An 18,423-nucleotide genomic window follows, 5' to 3' on the forward strand; every position below is an offset into this window, starting at 1 on the left:
ATGAAAAACATTTAGCTTTCATTATTAGCAAAATAACATTAAATATGCTCACAAAATTTAAAAATTCAAAAACTATTTAAAGAAAATATTGAATTATATATTTATTCATTGAGCACTAATTTTAATGATTTTTCAAAGCAGCACAGTCAAATTTTGGAACTTTTAAACTAAATTTAGATGTAAAATGTAAAGAATACTTAATAATTTTGTTTTAATGTAGCATATTTTATAATTTTGTTTCACTGAAAAATAAAACTGATTAATTTCACTCAAAATGTAATAGTTTTGAGTTTTTGATGGATGAATGTGACTTAAATTACAAAGAGCAGAAGCGATGAAAAGGTCTGACATATGGTATGTAAACATATATGAATGATTTTTAAAGTACTTAAATGCTGAATATCTTAAATATTAAATAACTGTGATGATTTAAAGCACACGATTTTTTGGTAAATAATGAAGAGATGGCTGACAAAATTTTCAGACTGAATTAGCTAGTAAAATAAAGTAGTAATGCTATATTTTATTTTACTAGATATCAGAATTTTTATATTTGCAATTAGATGAACAAACACATGAACACTTAGAGCTTTTGAACTCGCTTAATTTAATTCTGTACATAAGCCTTACATTTGAAATGCTGCATGTAAATAAATCCATCCTGTTAGACTGGATATATTGATTTGAAAACTGCTGATGAAAGATGTTGAAATGTAATTGAAAAGAAAACTTCATAGCTGGTTTTAGATGTTTCTTTTTTATTTAAAGGTGACACATTTTTCAATCAATTCAGCCTAAAATAACTTGTTACAACCATGTACATTTATTAAGATAAATCAGTACAGTCACATTTTAAAAATATAATTTTTAAAGACATACAGAGCAGAAATCTAGCAAAATATTCTAAACTAGAGTCCTAGTTCCAAAGGCAAAAGGTTTTGCTCTGCAGTTCTCTCATTGGCCATTAAAAGTTTTAATATTGATTGGTTGACTTTCAATTTGCAATAGGTAAAGGATAAAAAGGGGGAATTTTACAAAATAAAATAGAGTTCAAGGACTTTCTCATTATCCTTTAATTTTAAAGACCAGTGTATATGCTTTTCTAGAATTTTTTTAAAGATTATTTATTAAATATTACTGTTTTAACAGTTGATTAATAAATAATATTATTTATTGAAGACAGTAGTTAAACATTTGTCTAAAATAATTAGGCTTGTGAACTATACTTCAGCTTCAAAATAACTGGTACTTGTCATGCACTGAAACTCGTGGTCTATAGTTTTTTTATATTGAAGGTAATGAGTTTTAGTTAAAAAGTGCAAATATAGAAGAGGAGATACATTAAATTCTGTATAAAATCACTGAACATTTCTATGAATTATACCCCAATATAGTTTTTTAAATTGAAAAAGTAATAAAGCTTGGTGTCAATTTGTTTGAAGTTCAAATTTTTGTGTATCTGTGACAATGATTAAAGTGTGATTGTTATGCAAATTTGCATTTTTTAGTTTTGTATTATTATTTGAAAAATCATTATATAATTTTACTGAAGCAAAACGCCTAAACAGGAAACTGAAGTTTTGAAAAGTGAAAATGTTATTCTGATAAACATGTTAAATATATAGACAAGAGACCAAAATTTGTATCAAAATTAGCATATAATTTCTAAATGCATGTGATTCCTTAAACTGCTGTTTACTTTAGTAGCAACTCCCTCAGCAAGTTATTAAATTTTGCTAGACCCCATTTCATTGTAACACCACAATGAGAGAATTGCCCTGGGTACACTATAAGGGTAAACTAATATTGTACCTGCAAAGAGATAGGGGATGTATCTTTGTCTTACCTATGATTTAAATCCAGATCCACTAATATGGTAGCTATAATCCTGTAAAAACATCTATGTATTAAATTTCTTTAACGAGTTGGCCATCCGCTCTTTGATCAAGGATTCTGTATATGCACGTGAATATATTTGCATTTGCAAATATGTATATAAAAGAAAAGCTCATAATGATAATAAAGTAATAATATCTAAGCATATAAATGTTATATATTTACATACTATAAATAAAATTTTATTCATGTTGATGAATGCTTTTATGTGTGATATTAGAGATGTTTTATCACACAGGTAATATTTGGAAATTCATCATTATCTTTATAAATTAGTTTGACTGATTTTTTCATATTTGCTGTATAAGAAATGTTAAATTTTGTAACGGGATTTCTAAAAATGATTATTAAATTGCAAATATTTGTTAATTATTTTTCTTAATAGTCATGTATTTATTGACAGTTTATATTGAAACATTTGTATACTTTAGGTGCTGTTTTTAGAAGAAAATGATGATTATTCATCATTTGTCTCAGAATATGAAGACGGTGAATTTCCTGTGTTCTTTTGTCGATACAGATTTACAGGACGCAGAATATTGCCTGTTATGAAAAGTGATGGCACACCGTGCTCTAAAAGTATTTCTTTAACTCCGAAGCAGATAAGTGCATCTGAAGTAATACACCCAGAAAGAAAAGAAAGTATGCATTTTTTTTTTTTTTTTGAATTTCTATTTTTTTGTTAGAATTTCTATTTTTTTGTTAGATGCATCTCTTGATGAATGAATAAGATATTTCAAACACTAAAGAATTTTTTATTTGACATACACTGATGAGTCAAAGCATTATGACCAAGTATAAAAACTAATTATTCGCCGGGTTGGCATCAGATCAACGATGTGTCTATGTGGAATGTTTCGGTTTGAGATGTGTGCCAAGCAGATACGCAGTAACGAAGCCAAATTACTGATTGTATGAATTTATGCTAAAATGATTGTTTCTTCAATTACAAAATATTTTATTTACTGTCGAAGTGAAATTAAAAATCAGGACTCTCCAGATGTTTTATTATGTGCAGAGGGGGGAATCAAATGCACATGCATAAAGGCTACGAGAAAAACGTTGCTGGTGGATTTGAGGTCTGGATTTTAGATCATTCCGGATATTGGACGTACGGATTTCGGACTTTGTATTGTAATATATTTTTTCGCAAAAGAAACTCAGCTAATTGGAACAAAAATCAAGTTACAACACACTCGTTTCTGCTAATTTCTATGTACATGAGAAAGAGGAAAAATTTTCAAAAAGAATAAATAAACATTATGGGAGATTCGGGTAACAAATCATTCTAATTATTAGATCTCCGGATTTGGGATTTCGTATTGTATGGATCTTTCAGAAGAAAGATCTTTTCGTGGCTTATCTCATCTGTCAGACATAATTCGAATTTTATAGTGGCAACAAATACAAGATAGCGTATGTCTTTAGCATGGGTTTCGAAGACAATACAGGTCTAGTTCTGCCCCAATTTTGATGGAGAGCAACCCGGGTACAGGCCTAAGTGTTTCCAGTTCGTCATCCTCTACCATCAAACTTCTGGAGAAGGACTTTCAGCTCACCATGTATTTTGAATGCCCCCTTAGATACTGTTAAGTTAGAATACAGCGCCACCTATTGTATATAGAGAGAAATGCTCATTTGGCTATCAGTATTCGGCTAAGCAACATGCCAGAGCATGTATTAGTACAGAATGTAGTAATTACTATTAATAAAATGGTTAGTTCTCTATTTATACAGTCCACTCATTAGTTTATAATTATAGAATCCAAATACATGTTCAACACAGCTGGAGAGGAGAACAAAAGGCTGGCACTGGATCGACATAAAACATTGCTAAAAGCAAAACTAACTAGGTTAGAAAACATTGTGAAGGAATATGATGGGAATGGGAATAAGAAGAAATTCAAATAAAGCATAGATCCCTTCAAAAAATATTGAAATGAATATTAGAAACTTACGAAATAGATATTTTGAAAGTGTTGATGAAAAAGATGTCACAGCCATCGATGAAGAAATTACTGAAATGAAAGTACTAGAGGTAAGAATTATGAAAATTCTATCATCTATCACGCATTCTGAACATGAAAGTGACTGTAGTAAATCTGATTCTAAAGTACAAATACAGAATTACCAATTCTTAAATTTTGTGGTAAATATACCTATTGAAATACTTTTAAGCTGCAGTTCAAAAACATTATAGCGAATAATACTCCATTAACAGAAGTTCAGAAACTCTACTATTTAAAGGCAGCATTAATTCTTGAAGCAAAAAATCTTGAAACTGTTGATGAAACAATTCTCTATTTAAAGCTCTTCAGTCTTGAAACTGTTAATGAATTCTGTTGAAAGTGTTGATTAAACAGTTCTCTATTTAAAACTCCTCAAGATAGGTATGAAAATAAAAGAATATTAATTGAGATGCATATAAAGTCAATAATGGACAATTATTTAGCATTCAAATCGTCTCAGGTAATAAGACATGTAATGGAAAATGTTACTGAAAACATTACGACTTTGAATGTTTTAAAGTATGAGAAAAATAACAGCCTGTTATTAAATATCATACTTCAGATACTAGATTATGACATGCATGAACAATTTAAATAAAGCATTAATGCTACAGAAGTTTCTACAGCTGATGAATTAATTTCATATTTAGAGAAAAGTTGAAAATTATTAGATAACACTAACTGTAATACTAATAAAGTAAAACATCTATTAGGAAAAGGTTCGAAATCAAAGGCTCTGATAGTTAAAACCGAGAGTGCTCCCTCTTAAGCGATACATAAAAATAATAATCATCCACTACATAAACGTGACTCATTTTAAAACTTAAATCCAAGTCAAAGATAAGAAATAGTTAAAAATAATAAATTGTGTTTTAACTGTCTCAGTAAAGAACATTTAATCACAAATTTTAATTCTAAGTTAAGATGTTCTGAACCCCACAAAAAACATCATTCATTAATCCATCCCCTGCTCAGAAACAGACAAAGCAAAAATGGAAACACCCAGTGACAAGATTATAAACAAAAATGCAGATGGCTCTCATAAAAATCAATCAAGTTATCTTTTGATAGGGAGAAAAAAAATATATTATTAGGGACTGCAAATAGTATCATAATTCAAAAGGAAAAAGAATTCCAGTTCACACTATCCTTGATAATGGCAGCATGAGCTGTTTTCTATGTGAAGGAGTTGCCAATTTATTAACATAAAGAAAGAATTTATGCATGTGTATCCAGAACAAATGATAATGCTATAAATATTATCAGCTAGAAGTGCAGATTTCAAATAACATACGTAAGATCACTTAACTGTTTAATTTCTAAAATAACCAATGTAACTCCATCAAGGAGTTTAGATGTGCAGTCATTAAATATTCCCATGGATATTCAATTAGCACATCCACAGTCTGGAACTCCTAATAAAATAAACATCTCCCTGAGCAGGGGATGGATTGTTCTAGGGGCCGAATTGTTCTTTGAAATTTTAAAACTAGGAATATTTCAATTAGAAAATCAACCATTGATATTCAAAGAAACAGTTTTGGGATATATTGTGGCTAGTACATACAAGAGTAAGGAAATTATTGTAGTTTAGTTCGGAATAGTGAAGAAAAGCTTGATAAAATTTTGCAATGATTTTACAAAATTAAATCAACTGAAAATATCAAGCATGCTTTCAGCGAAAAGAAAAATAGCGTGAAGAGCATTTCAAGTGTACTCACTACAGAGAAAATGACGGAAGATATGTAATTCAGTTACCCATTAGGGAAAGTGTAGAATTAGGAGAATCAAAAAGACTGGCTGAAAAAAATTGCAACAAACGCAGAATCAACTAGATAGTATTGGAATATGAAAACATTATATAAGAATTTTATCAAGGAATAGAAAGATTTAAATCACATGGAAGAAGTTCAAGGAACTCAAACATCGACTTGCAATAATCTCAGTCATCTCGGAAGTTATCTCCCTGAAAAAAACCTTTACTAAGCTTCATGTGTTTAATGCATCAACTGCTATTAGTAATGGAAAATTACTTAATTCAATATTAATGAAAGAGCAAATACCTGAAGAAAATTTATTTTCTATTATTATTAGGCTACAAAAGTACAATAATGCACTAGGAGCTGATGTTCAGAAGGTGTACAGAAAAATACTTATTGAACTACCTCAAAGAAACCTGCAGTTGATCTTAGGAAAGAATCAGTTGGTAGCCCTACGCAAACTTATCTTCTAAGGACTGAAACATATGGAACAGAAAATGCACCATTCCTTACAACAAGGGTTCTGAAGCAGTTAGCAATGGATAAATATGTCAGATAACAGCACTAATATGATTGGTGCACTAATATGATGGCGTTTGGATTACGGAGTACCTTTGCAATTAATTGCAATTACCTCCACATCATCGTTCAGAAAAATGAATTAAATAAGAGAGAAGCATTCGCTAAAGTTGATGAAAGATCAGATAAGCTTAAGTCAGGAATCACTAAGAGTCCTCTTGTTAGGACACAGGAAGAGAGTACAAGAGTTTGTCACAATTGAAGGTGTTTAGCCCCCCGTCGTGAGTCAACTTCTTGCATTCAGTAACAGAAGAGAATGCAACCGGGGCGCGAAGAATGTGGATGGTTGCCATGGAGACAAAACAGCTGATGGCGTGAGGCACAGTTGAAGAAGAACCGGTCCTCGGAAAAGGTAAGGTATTGAATCCAAGCGTTTAGCTAAGAGACTTGGGATGGTCGGAGCGGGGACAAACGGGGTCACTGACTGAAGAAGGAGAAAGAGGCGAAATAGCACGGTCGTGGAGAGTTCGAATCAAAGTTAACTGGCTGAATAACTGGAGGAAGCTTAGAGCAGCGAAGAACCGAGGGGAGAATTTTGAGTGCAGGAGAAGTAATGCGTGTTTCGCGAATTTAGTTAAGTATTGAATCTGGAGAGTAGCTTAGTGTTGTAATAGACAGCAGTATTGTGCTTTTAAAGTATTAATCTGAGATAAATAATTTAGCAAGTTAGGTAATTAATTTAAAATTATTTAAAGTAAAGATATGGTGAAAAATTATGAAGTTTGGCAGAAAAGGTCTTGGCAAGGGCAGGTATAAATATTAAAGAGCAGCACGGGGATGTACTCGCGAAAAACGAAGCCAGATTAGGTCTGGGGGGTAAGAATAGGTAAGAGTAGCCGGGTTAGGCCCGTGAAGTACTTATATTTAATTCAGATTATTTTCCCCGGTCAAGCAGGCAAACCCTTTTAGGCTTCCTAGAGAAGATGTTGTAGGATCTGTCCATGACAGCCCTGGGACGCTTGGCAGAGCTGGGTTCTTCCGGATTGTAAGCAGGAATGGCATGCAAAACCGGGTTGCTAATCTGTTCAATACGTTGAAAAAATTTAGCCGAAACATGCTTGAAAAAAGCATCAAGGGGAGGAATTTTGAGGTCAGAATGAAGTACTTCATTACGAACATACCAGTGAGCATTAGTAAGGATGCGAAGCGTGACGTTTTGAAAAACCTGGATCTTCTTTAGATGAGAGTTGGCTGCTATGGCCCAGATGGGAGCTGCATATGTGAGGATAGGCGATGATGGTACTGGAGTACAGAAGAACTTTATTCCGGAGGGAGAGGTGGCTGGATCTGGATATTAATTGCATGAGCTGGGATCTAGTCGGCTTGGCTTTGAATATTGCATATGAAATATGAACGCCTCGGATGAGCTTCGCATCCAAATAAACTCCGAGATATTTGTAGTAGTCTCAAGGTACATTTTCATTGTAGAGCTTGAGTGGTTGGAGTTTGCTGAACATTTCTTTTTCTGGAGAAGAAAAATGTGGCAGCACTCTTTGCAACATTTAATTTTGATCTTTCAGTCAACGAGCCAGGACTCTAAATCTGACAGGTATTGCTGGAGATGATGTAATGTATGGTGGAGAGTTGAGTGTTGGGAAATAATGGCAGTGTCGTCTGCATAAAGTGCGAGATCGACAGTAGGTAATTGAGGAATGTCATTAACATACACGTTGAATAAATATTCACTAATTATTCCTCCTTGCGGGACACCGGCCAGGATAGGATGGGGGGAAGAGAATTTTTGACTTTGACACAAAAATGTCTATTACTTAGATAAGAGTGCATTAGTCGCACAAAGTCAGCCGAAAAACAAAGTCACATGAGCTTGTAAATAATGCCGATATGCCAACACCTGTTGAATGCTTTAGCTACGTCTAAATAGACAATTGCTGTCGGCATTCCATTGCGAGCACCCGCATGAATGATTTCCATTACTCTCAGCAGCTGGGCCTGAGTGGAGTGTTTAGCATGAAAACCGAATTGCTGTGGAATAATGATATTTCGGTTTCGGCAGAAATCTTTCAGGTGTCTAAGCAATATAGTTTCATAAAGTTTACTAAGTGAAGACAGGAGGCTGATCAGCCTGTAATTTTGAGGGACTTTTGGGTCCGAATCAGGTTTTAGAATAAGAATGACACAAGCATTCTTCCAGCTAGTAGGATAGTATTTTAGCCTTAGCATAGTGTTGAACAAGAATGCAAGGTAAAATATGAATTTAACAGGGAGGTTTTTAGTCATGCGATTGTTGATATTATCCAGACCTGGTGCCTTTTTGGGGGTTAAATCACGTATAACATACGCTATTTCAGACATTGTTGTTTTTATGGGTTCTCCTGAGTCAGGAGCTGAGGAGAGAAAAATTGCCAACCTGTATTTGGACTTCTCGCCCATGCGGAGTGCAGGTATTGAACAGAGGTCCAGTATTAGGTGAAAATTGTTCCTGTAGACTGTGTGCAAGGCGTTCAGCCTTGTTTGTGTCTGTGATTGCCATTCGGTTATTGACTGTGCCCATTAGGGGGGGAATGTCAGATTTTGGTTTGCGTAGCCGAGCGCTAGCTTTCCAGAGGCTATTATTTGTGGTCTTTAAGGACTTAAGATATTGAATTTATCATCAGAATACCTTTTGATGTCAGATTTAATCTCATTCTGTAGTCTTCGTAGTTGGGTTCTGGTAGTTTCAACACGGGTTCTTTGTCAATCTCTACGAAGACGATTTTTGATTTTGATTTTATCTTTAATATTAGCCGGGAGTTTGGAATAGTTTGGTCTAAATTTAGGAAATGAAGCCTCATCAAATGCACTTTTAATTGTGCTAGTAAGTTGCTCGATAGAGTTGTCAACTTCGTGATTATTACTAATTTTGAGGGAGGGTAAGTTTTTGGAAGCCAAAATATGCCAGAAATTGTCCCAATTCGTGGAGACTTGCGCTGGTAAATTTTGATTAATTTTGATACAGTTTAGGGTGAGGTGAACTGGGTAGTGGTCACTTGACAATTCCAGAATCACTTGTACTGAATGAGCTAAAGGTATGTTTTTGAACAAAGCCAAATCAATAATGGATGGAGCACCTATGCCACCAGGGAACTGATAATGCGTAGGTACTCCTGGCGCAACAATTTGGATGTGGGTGCCCCGAGCCCAATTTTTAAGCTTATCACCATAGTTGTTGGCAGTGACGCAATCCCAACTTCTATGATGGGCATTAAATCTCCTGCAATAATCATATTATTTAGGACCATATTATTTAGGTATGAAATACCAGGAGAGTTTTTACATTAAAATCAAAAGAATAATTTATTCTCATAGTAGTTTTGGGAAATTTGTGCTTTCTTAGCGAAAACCCTGGCTGCTCAGAGAGTTAAAGAGAAAGTATTAGCACAAAAAACGAAGCAACTTAAACAACTTACGTTGAAAGAAATGTTTAATAAGGTAAACAAATAAATATTAAGCCTTTTTTTTTTGTAAATTTTGATACTCTTTAGATCATAAATACTTTATGATTTCATATTTTTAATTTTATAATTTCTACATGCCATCTTACTAGTTTTAAACTAATGATCTAATATCCGGAAAAATCCCAAATCCGGAATTGCCAAAGTCCCGATAAGTCCATATTTCGGACTTTGTACTGTATCATGATAATATTGAATCATCCTTAATACTAGCCAACTAACAAAACAAAAAAGGTTTCGAAAGGTTTTGGGGAAGGCAGCATTTTTCTATTTTATCTAGCCCTGTATGCAAGAAGTGAATTCCAAAGACTAATATTTGCTTGAAGAGAAATATTTACGTACTAGTTTCCTATTGTTGGCATAATAGGTAATAGGGTGAAAGATTTAGGCTCTAGAACTCTTTTGATATATTTTAATATCTGCTGTGTAGAGTATTGCAAGATCATGTGAGGGCATGTCTTAAGGTATTTTTAGAAATGCTTGCATAAGCATAGATGACAGGCAATTGTCTATGGTATCAGTTTTCGAGTGGTGGCAGTTAAGTTATTCTCACAAGTGACAGTTAAATAAAGGTACATTTCACTTTGAATTATGAGTATGTTTTATTTATACAGGACATCAACCATAATGATTGCTTAGGGCGTAGAAAATTCTGTATTCAGACTCGTTTTCAGTCAAGTTATCATATTTTTTTATAATGATGATTATAGCTGCAAATTTGAAGAATTTTGGGTAATATTACTAGAAAAAAGTGAATTTTTGTAATTAACAAAGGAAGGCTAAATGAATACGATGTTACTGAAGTCTTCTGTTTTAAGGACAATGCCCTAGGCAACAATCAGGTAACGTACAGCAAAAGCTTTAAGAAGCCGAAATGGTAGAAATTATTGCCAGTTCCTCTACGAGTCACGTTTTAATTTCATGTGGTGATTATTCAAGCAGGAATTTTCTTTGCATACTTCTTTCCTGAAGAGATACTTATTCATCTCTTGACAAATTCCAAATCCTTAAATTTAAAAAATGGGGAAAGCAACTATGAGTAGAGAAAAAATGTAGTTCCATCTGAAACGAAACCAAACTAAACTGGTGATGCCTGACACTGAGGAAATGGTGAAATAAGCAAATAAAAAAGTGCCAAATGGCTTTGACGAAAAGAATTGTGAAATTTTCCAATTAATGGAATATAGAAAACTGTTAAATGAGGACGACGTAACTAAAGTCTTCATTACAATGATAATGCCCTAATTATCAATCAGTTAAGGGATAGCGAAACCTGTTGTATGGTTTGAAACCTGCAAAATATCACCACCTGTTATGGAGAAAATCATAAAGACGTTGTTGTAGATGAAAAGATTTCAATTTACTATTTAATGGGAATTCTCAACATACGAGGGTCAGTCAAAAAGTTAGTTGCACTGCACTCACTGCCTAAGAAAACAAAACAGGAGCAAAATTTTACAATAACTTTTTTTATATCTTAAAGTTCCATTCAAAATCTACTTTTCAACGTAATTACCTCCGTTGTTTAAGCATTTGTCGAGGCGGGGTACAAGTTTTTCGATGCCTTCCGCAAAGAAATCCCAGACATGTACCTTTCCGCAAAGAAAAGTACATGTCTGAAGTGTTTCCACACAGTGTCATCTAAATAGTCTTAGACAGAACATATTTACACAGTAGTGCAACAAACTTTCTGACTGACCTACGTATCAATTACAGAACTTATACAGTGGAGCTGTGTAACTGAACAAAAAATTATATTTCTTAATAATTAAGTATTACAGTACAAAGTCAGAAATCCGGACTCGTTGGGACTTCGGCGATTCCGGATTTGGGATTTTTCCGGATAATAGATCATCAGTTTAAATCTAGTAAGATGGAATGTAGAAATTATAAAATTAAAAATATGAAATCGCAATTTATGAAATGATGAAGTATTTATGATTTAAATGTAATCCTTGGGTCTATGAGTATCATCAACAAAATCTGTTTTTAGCATATGGAAAGAAATTTTTGGTAAATTTTTCCTCGTCAACATTTTTTAGCGCAACTGAAATCTTTAATCAACGCCAAGCGTAATGTCAACATAAAAGGTTACTACACTTCTTTATTATTAAAATACTAACATAAAAAAATTGTTTGGGTGTTGCTACATGAGTCATTACTGAAGTTGTCGTGTTGATAAACATGCGGTAATGAAAGGAAAGTATAATAAATAATGATTCGCCAGGTTAGCGTCAGATCAACGATGTGTCTATGTAAAATGCTTCGGTTTGAGATGTGTGCCAAGCAGATACGCAGCAACAAAGCCAAATTACTGATCATACAAATTTATGCTAAAATGATTGTTTCTTTAATAACAAGGTGTTTTATTTAGGGTTGAAGTGAAATTAAGAATCGGAACTCTCCAGATGTTTTATTACGCACTGAGGGGAAATCAAATGCACATGCGTAAAGCCTACAAGAAAAATTTTGTTGATGGTTTTGAGGTCTGGATTTTAGATCATTCCAGATAACAGACATCCGGATATCGGACTTTGTACTGTAATACATAAAATGAAATTATATAAATAACTTACATTGAAAAAAATTAATGAAAGAATGTAAATGCTAATACTGAGTTCCTGCCCTGTAATTTTTTCATTTCTTAATATCATTATTCACAAACAACCTTTCATGTTTTAAATTTTGTAATTTCTACTTGTTATCTTACTAGATTTAAATTGATGATCTAAAATCTGGACATTTTGAAGAGCCTGCCGAAGTCCTGTTAATTCCAGATCTTGAACATCTTACTGTGTATATTTTTGATTTATATTCATTATACTTGGTGGAGAAAAGTTAATAAAGGCTGTAATAAAGCATTTTATTTGTTACCACAGCACGAGGGTCACTCTGAAATTTTGAAGTACACACAGGTTTTTAACCCCTTCGCGCCGGGTAGCGCAAACGCACGCTTATCGCGGAGGCCGGCAGTGTCTTACGCGAGCGTCTTTCCAGGGCTGGGGGCTTTTTTGCTATTAAGCCTAAATCCATGAAATTTCCGAAGTATCAACGCATTGTTTAATAATGCTCTATAGAGTATTTAAATGGCTTATGCTTTATAGATATTTTTATATATACTTTAATTACCTTATTTCTTGTTTAAATGCATATTTTACACATTTTATTTTCATTACTCGCCATTTTATGACTTTTAACATTATATATCTGAAAACTAAATATATTACTTAAAATTCTTTTTTTGTATGAAAAATTTGAAAACAGGGATCTACACACAGTCCTACGTCACATTCCTTGCACTCATAATAACTCATTTGCCGTTTTGGAGGATTTTTCCGGGAATGTGAACAAACGAAGCATCGTCTTCTCATTTTCTTATCAGTTTCTTCTGAACAAAGTTTTGGAAAATGTCTTTCAGTTAATCTTTCAGAATCAATATCAGAATTAATATCTGAAATATTTTGCTTCATTTCTGCTATTTCATGCTCTGTGAAACATTTTCGACGTTTCGACATTGCAGCGGTAAAAACAGAAAGAATTCACGTCTAACAAGATCTAATTATTTTCTAAAAACTGAAGTGCAAACCGAAATACCCAATGCTTTAGCGAAAATAAAACTTCTCTACTTACAATAAACAACTACTACGTGCGAATTTAAAGAGACGTCATAAATCACGCCATTCGGGAACATTTATTTCCCCGTTTGTTTATATAATAAAAAACAGGTGTATGTGAGTCATGCTTCTCTCATTTTGAGTAGGTCTAATGTACATGTATCTGAAACCATATGGACATACAGTGCCATCTCGTGGCAGAAATTATAGTTTTTAAAACGTTCCAGGATACTGGCACAAATACGTGACAGTCGGGGGCTGAACGGGAAATTACCGTGTCGGCCGGGAAGTGAGTGTATTCGTTGCTGGCACGTAGACGTGAGAGTCGGCACGAAGGGGTTAAAGTTATACTTGGAAAGTTTTAGGAGTATTTGGAATTGATGAACAAAATGCATTTATAATCTCATCAACCTAATTGTCAGAATGTAAAGGGTGTACCAGTTAGCTGTGACTGTCTTCTGTCCTTACAGCCTTAATTTTTTCATGGATTGTTGTCTTTTCACCATTGTGAGTGTGGGATCATCTTGAAAGACCCATACATTACTTTCTTGACGTGTTGGAGTGGTAAAAAATGGGTATGCACATTTCATCACCAGTTGCAATTTTAGAAATAATGTGGTGTCCATCATCTTTAAGTAATTTAAGGGTTTTGACATGTTTATCTGTTTGGTGCTCAGTTAAATTATGGATAACCCAACAGCAGTTGGCAATTTTTTTTTTTTTTTTTTTTTTTATATATATCCAATTCTCTATGAATAATTTTATATATAGCGGCTAATCCAATGTTAAGTTTCTGTATCATTTGGTATGCACAGCGATTATTATCAGTTAACATTATCCATATGGCAACACATTATCCAGGATTACTGTTGACAGCAACCTTTCTGTGTGATCTTCATCCTAAAGAGAGTTGCAACCTCCGTGAAATTCTGTAAACCATCTGAACACAGTAGCCCAAGATGGAGCTTTATTTCCAAGTTGTTGGGAATGGCATCACTAAGCCAACGAATCAAAAGCCAGATAGAGACTGACGTCATGGGACGCCAGAGGAAAACGAACAGTTCCAGTTTAGTTAGCTAAGAACGTTGTTTGCATGATGTGGCTAGATAGATATTGTAGCTAGATAAATATTTAATATTCTTTTAACTTGTCTTTATGTGTAAATAAAGCTTTTTGCTTAAGTTTAAATGAAGTACTCCATTTATGACAAGATAGCTGTTAATTCATCGGGTAGATGACTTACGAATCCCTTCTGAGCTAGCCATTGTTCGAACGTAACGCCTTACGTAACATATCATTGTGGCGCCAAGACGTGGGGCGCGATAACAGCTAAAATAAATTGAAAATGGAGCTTACACAGCTGAAAACTGAAAGAAAATGTCTAAGAACTTCCTTTACCACATGTGCAAACAAAATTGATGCAGAACTGAAATCAGATATTCCTGATTTGAAGCTACTTTCGATTCTGGAACAACAGCTTAGAGACAAGTTTAATCGACTTGAAATTTGCCAAAAGGAAGTAACGTCACTAATTCTACAATCTAAAGAAGCTGAAAAGCTATATGAAGAAGATTTTATTTCGTCTGAGCCTTATAGAGATAAATATTTTGAACTGTGTTCTCAAATCGAAAAGCTGTCGAAGAATCCTTTACCTACTGAATTACCAGAGAAGCGCAAATTTGAACTGCCGAAGATCGAACTAAAGAAATTCAACGGCGAAGCAAAAGAATTTTTGACGTTTTGGAGCCAGTTTTCGAAGATCCATAAAGATCCGACGATTCCAGATGAAGATAAATTCCAGTACCTCCTGCAAGCAGTTGTTCCTCAGTCCAAAGCCGCACGGGTAGTGGAGAGCTTTCCAGCAACGGCGTCGAATTACCCGAAAGCAATCGCCCAGCTTCGAGAGAGGTTTGGAAGAGAAGACTTACTTGTACAGATATACGTCAGAGATCTTCTGAGCATGGTTATGCGTAATGCAAGCGGTGGACGTGTGAAGACAGATCTTCCCACTCTCTACGATGATTTAGAAACCAAGATTAGAGCTTTAGAAAGTCTTGGAAGAACGCAAGAGAAGTATGGTGATTTCTTAACGCCTTTAGTTGAATCCTGCCTGCCCGAAGAAGTATTAATTGCTTGGGAGAGAAACAGAAATTTAAAAGAAGCACCTTAGCCTGATGACCGATGCCTTGAAAATTTGATGAATTTTCTGAAACAAGAAGTGAAAGGAGAAGAGATGGTCGTGTTAGCCCGCACTGGGTTTGGTTCTAATCATATTTCTAAGAAAAAGGATACACTAAATAAAAATTCAGATTCCGCCACCTCAGCTGCGTTAGTAAGTACATCAAATTCTGAGAGCCCAGGTAAGCGCAATTTTAACTGTCTCTTTTGTGAAAAACGGCACCCAACTAAAGAATGTTTTTCTGCTAGAAATATGACATTAGAAGCTAAGAAAAATATATTAATTAAAAAAGGGGGCTGTTTTGGATGTTTTAGATTTGGACACACTTTTAAAACATGTCGAGTAAAGAATTCTTGCATGTACTGTAATAAAAATCACCATTCTTTAATGTGTCCCAATCGCCAAGAAAAAGGCGCAAATGAAAAGTCTAAAAGGGACGTAACTGAAACCAGTACATTAACTAATAACTGTAAAACAGAAAACGTTTATTTAATGACTCTAATAGTTAAAATTAAATTTAAGAATCTTGAGCTTAAAGTACGCACATTACTGGATACAGGTTCTCAGCATTCGTATGTCAGTAAAAAATTAGTAGAGAATTTAAATTTAAAACCATTAAGGCAAATTAAATTGAAGCATTCGTTATTCGGTGGAAGAGAAACGCGAACGCAGATTCACGATGTTTATAATTTGTTGATTTCGGCATTAGATGAAACTTTCTCCTTTCAAATCGAAGCACTTTCCGAGAGCAAAATTTGTGGCACAGTGCCAAAAGTGAACGATAATAAAATTATTAATGAACTGAAAGATAGAGGCGTCAGTTTGTCTGATTTGGGTTCTTCTGATCGTGAGATTGATCTGCTTTTGGGAGCGGATATTGTGGGCGCTTTATTTACTAATAAATCTGTTCGCTTGGAGACAGGGTTATTTTTGATTGACACTTGTTTGGGACATGTGTTAACTGGGAAGCATGAGTCATTTGGAGATAGCAATGATGATACTGTTTTGAATGCAATTTCGTTGTATGTTAGTAATTATTCGATAAAAGATTAGTGGTCTTTAGAATCCATAGGTATTTCAGATCCCATTGAAAATAATAGAAAGAATTTAGAACATTCTAGAGTTTTGGAAGAGTTTTAAAATAATGTGAAAATTCTTTCAGACGGTAGATATGAACTTTGTTTACCTTTTAAATCTGATGTGGCCGATTTGCCGACAAATAAAGATTTAACTTGGAAGCGGCATAAAAAGATGTGCCAGCGAGCACAAGATAAAGCATTTTTAGAAGAATATACTATGATTTTCCGGGAATGGGAAAAATTGAATATAATTGAAAAGGTAACTGATAATATTGAGACGGGACATTTTTTACCTCATCGGCCAGTAATTAAGGACAGTACCACTACAAAAATCAGACCTGTCTTTGACGCGTCAGCCCGAGAAAGTGGTAAATGCTCTTTGAATGACCTTTTGTATAAGGGTCCGAACTTACTAGAAATAATTCCAGAGATACTTGATAGGTTTCGAATTCATCCAATAGGATTATCTTCAGATATTGAGAAAGCATTTCTGATGCTAAGTATAGCCCCTCAACATAGAGATTTCTTGCGGTTTTTTTATCCGTCCGAGAGTGAACAGATTGTTTACCGACATCGCAGAGTAGTATTTGGGTTAAAGTCGAGTCCATTTTTATTAGCAGCCTCAATTACACATTTATTAGATAATGTACCATCTGAATTTGATGCTATAGCACAAAAACTGAAACATTCTTTTTACGTAGCTTAAAGCAATGCTGAATAAATATATATTCATTGCATCGGCTGAGCCAGTGTCTTCTCCCAGAAGGGTGAAAAAAAAAAAGGAACTCATCAGCACTTCTTGCTTCATTTAACTGTTCCCTTCTTGCATTATTCTGTCTTAAAATAATGATTGTCTATTCATCCACTTCTCGTTGAGGAGGAATGCAGTATTTTATGGCTTGCCTACAGGTTTGACATTCCGTAAGAATGGTTGTAGGTGTTAATGCAACTGATGATCCTGAACTTTAATGCAAAAGTGTGGTTCTTTAAGAAATTATGGAGACTTATTAACTGTAATCTGTTATATGCATGCATGTTGTTCAAGCCAAGAACTTAAGTTGTGAAATTTAACTGTGAATTAATTTTCTATTATTGTTTATACTTTGATTGTAATTATATTTTAATTTTGAAAAGTATTTTAATTAATAATTAACTGAAATCTTATTTCATGTTTAGAAATATTTTAACCTAACTATTCAGTGGAATGATAGTTTTATTGTTTAGTAGAATACTGATACTAAAAGTAAGCTAGATACTTTTATTTGAATTTGTTTTAAAATGAATTTAAGTATTTAGAGAAAAAGGGATTCAGGAATTGGAAATCTTGTAGTAATTTGATAACGAATCGAAATATGAATGCTATGTACAAGGTTCGTACGGTCCTTAAATTCCTTAATTTTTTCAAAAATGATTTTTGGTCCTTAAAAGTCCTTAATTTTGGTCAAAATGAATAAACGGTCCTTAATTTTGGTCAAAATGAATAAACGGTCCTTAATTTTGCTCATTTGACATTTCTTATCATTTCTAATGATTGCCATTCTAAGTGTGAATTGCGATTTCTCATGAATATGGAATTAAAATTACACGGCTCTTAAACAATCTGTTGGCGGATTTGCATTGCAAACGATAAAAAAACAGTTAGCTAACTTAGGACGAAAGTATTGGGTGTCTGATTGGCTATTTACCCAGTCTTTCGAAACAGGTGTTATCCATAAATTCAGGCAGATTGTGTTGAAAGCGTGAAGCCGGAAGTTCTTTAAGAGGCGAAAGTGATGATGAAGGTGCTCGAGGAAAAAAAAAAGGGGGGGGGGATTCTGAAAATATTTGCCAAAATTAGAACAATCCCAACCTGGAA

General features: G+C 33.9%; 1 protein-coding gene across 3 annotated transcripts in view; it reads left to right on the plus strand.

The window, feature by feature from the left end:
* Orc1 (origin recognition complex subunit 1) overlaps positions 1-18,423 on the plus strand; it is a 156,213-nt gene that overhangs the window by 38,498 nt on the left and 99,292 nt on the right. For all 3 annotated transcript variants that reach the window (XR_015040249.1, XM_085813248.1, XM_085813249.1), the window contains one exon: positions 2,328-2,538. Coding sequence is in view for 2 of the 3 variants with exons in the window: in XM_085813248.1 (XP_085669374.1) it covers positions 2,328-2,538 (211 nt within the window). In the remaining variant the exon portion in view is untranslated. The remainder of the gene's footprint in view (positions 1-2,327; positions 2,539-18,423) is intronic.

The sequence above is a fragment of the Stegodyphus dumicola genome, chromosome 3, assembly GCF_044657685.1.
Source record: "Stegodyphus dumicola isolate Sdum_Otavi_A_Nest chromosome 3, ASM4465768v1".
NCBI lineage: Eukaryota > Metazoa > Arthropoda > Arachnida > Araneae > Eresidae > Stegodyphus > Stegodyphus dumicola.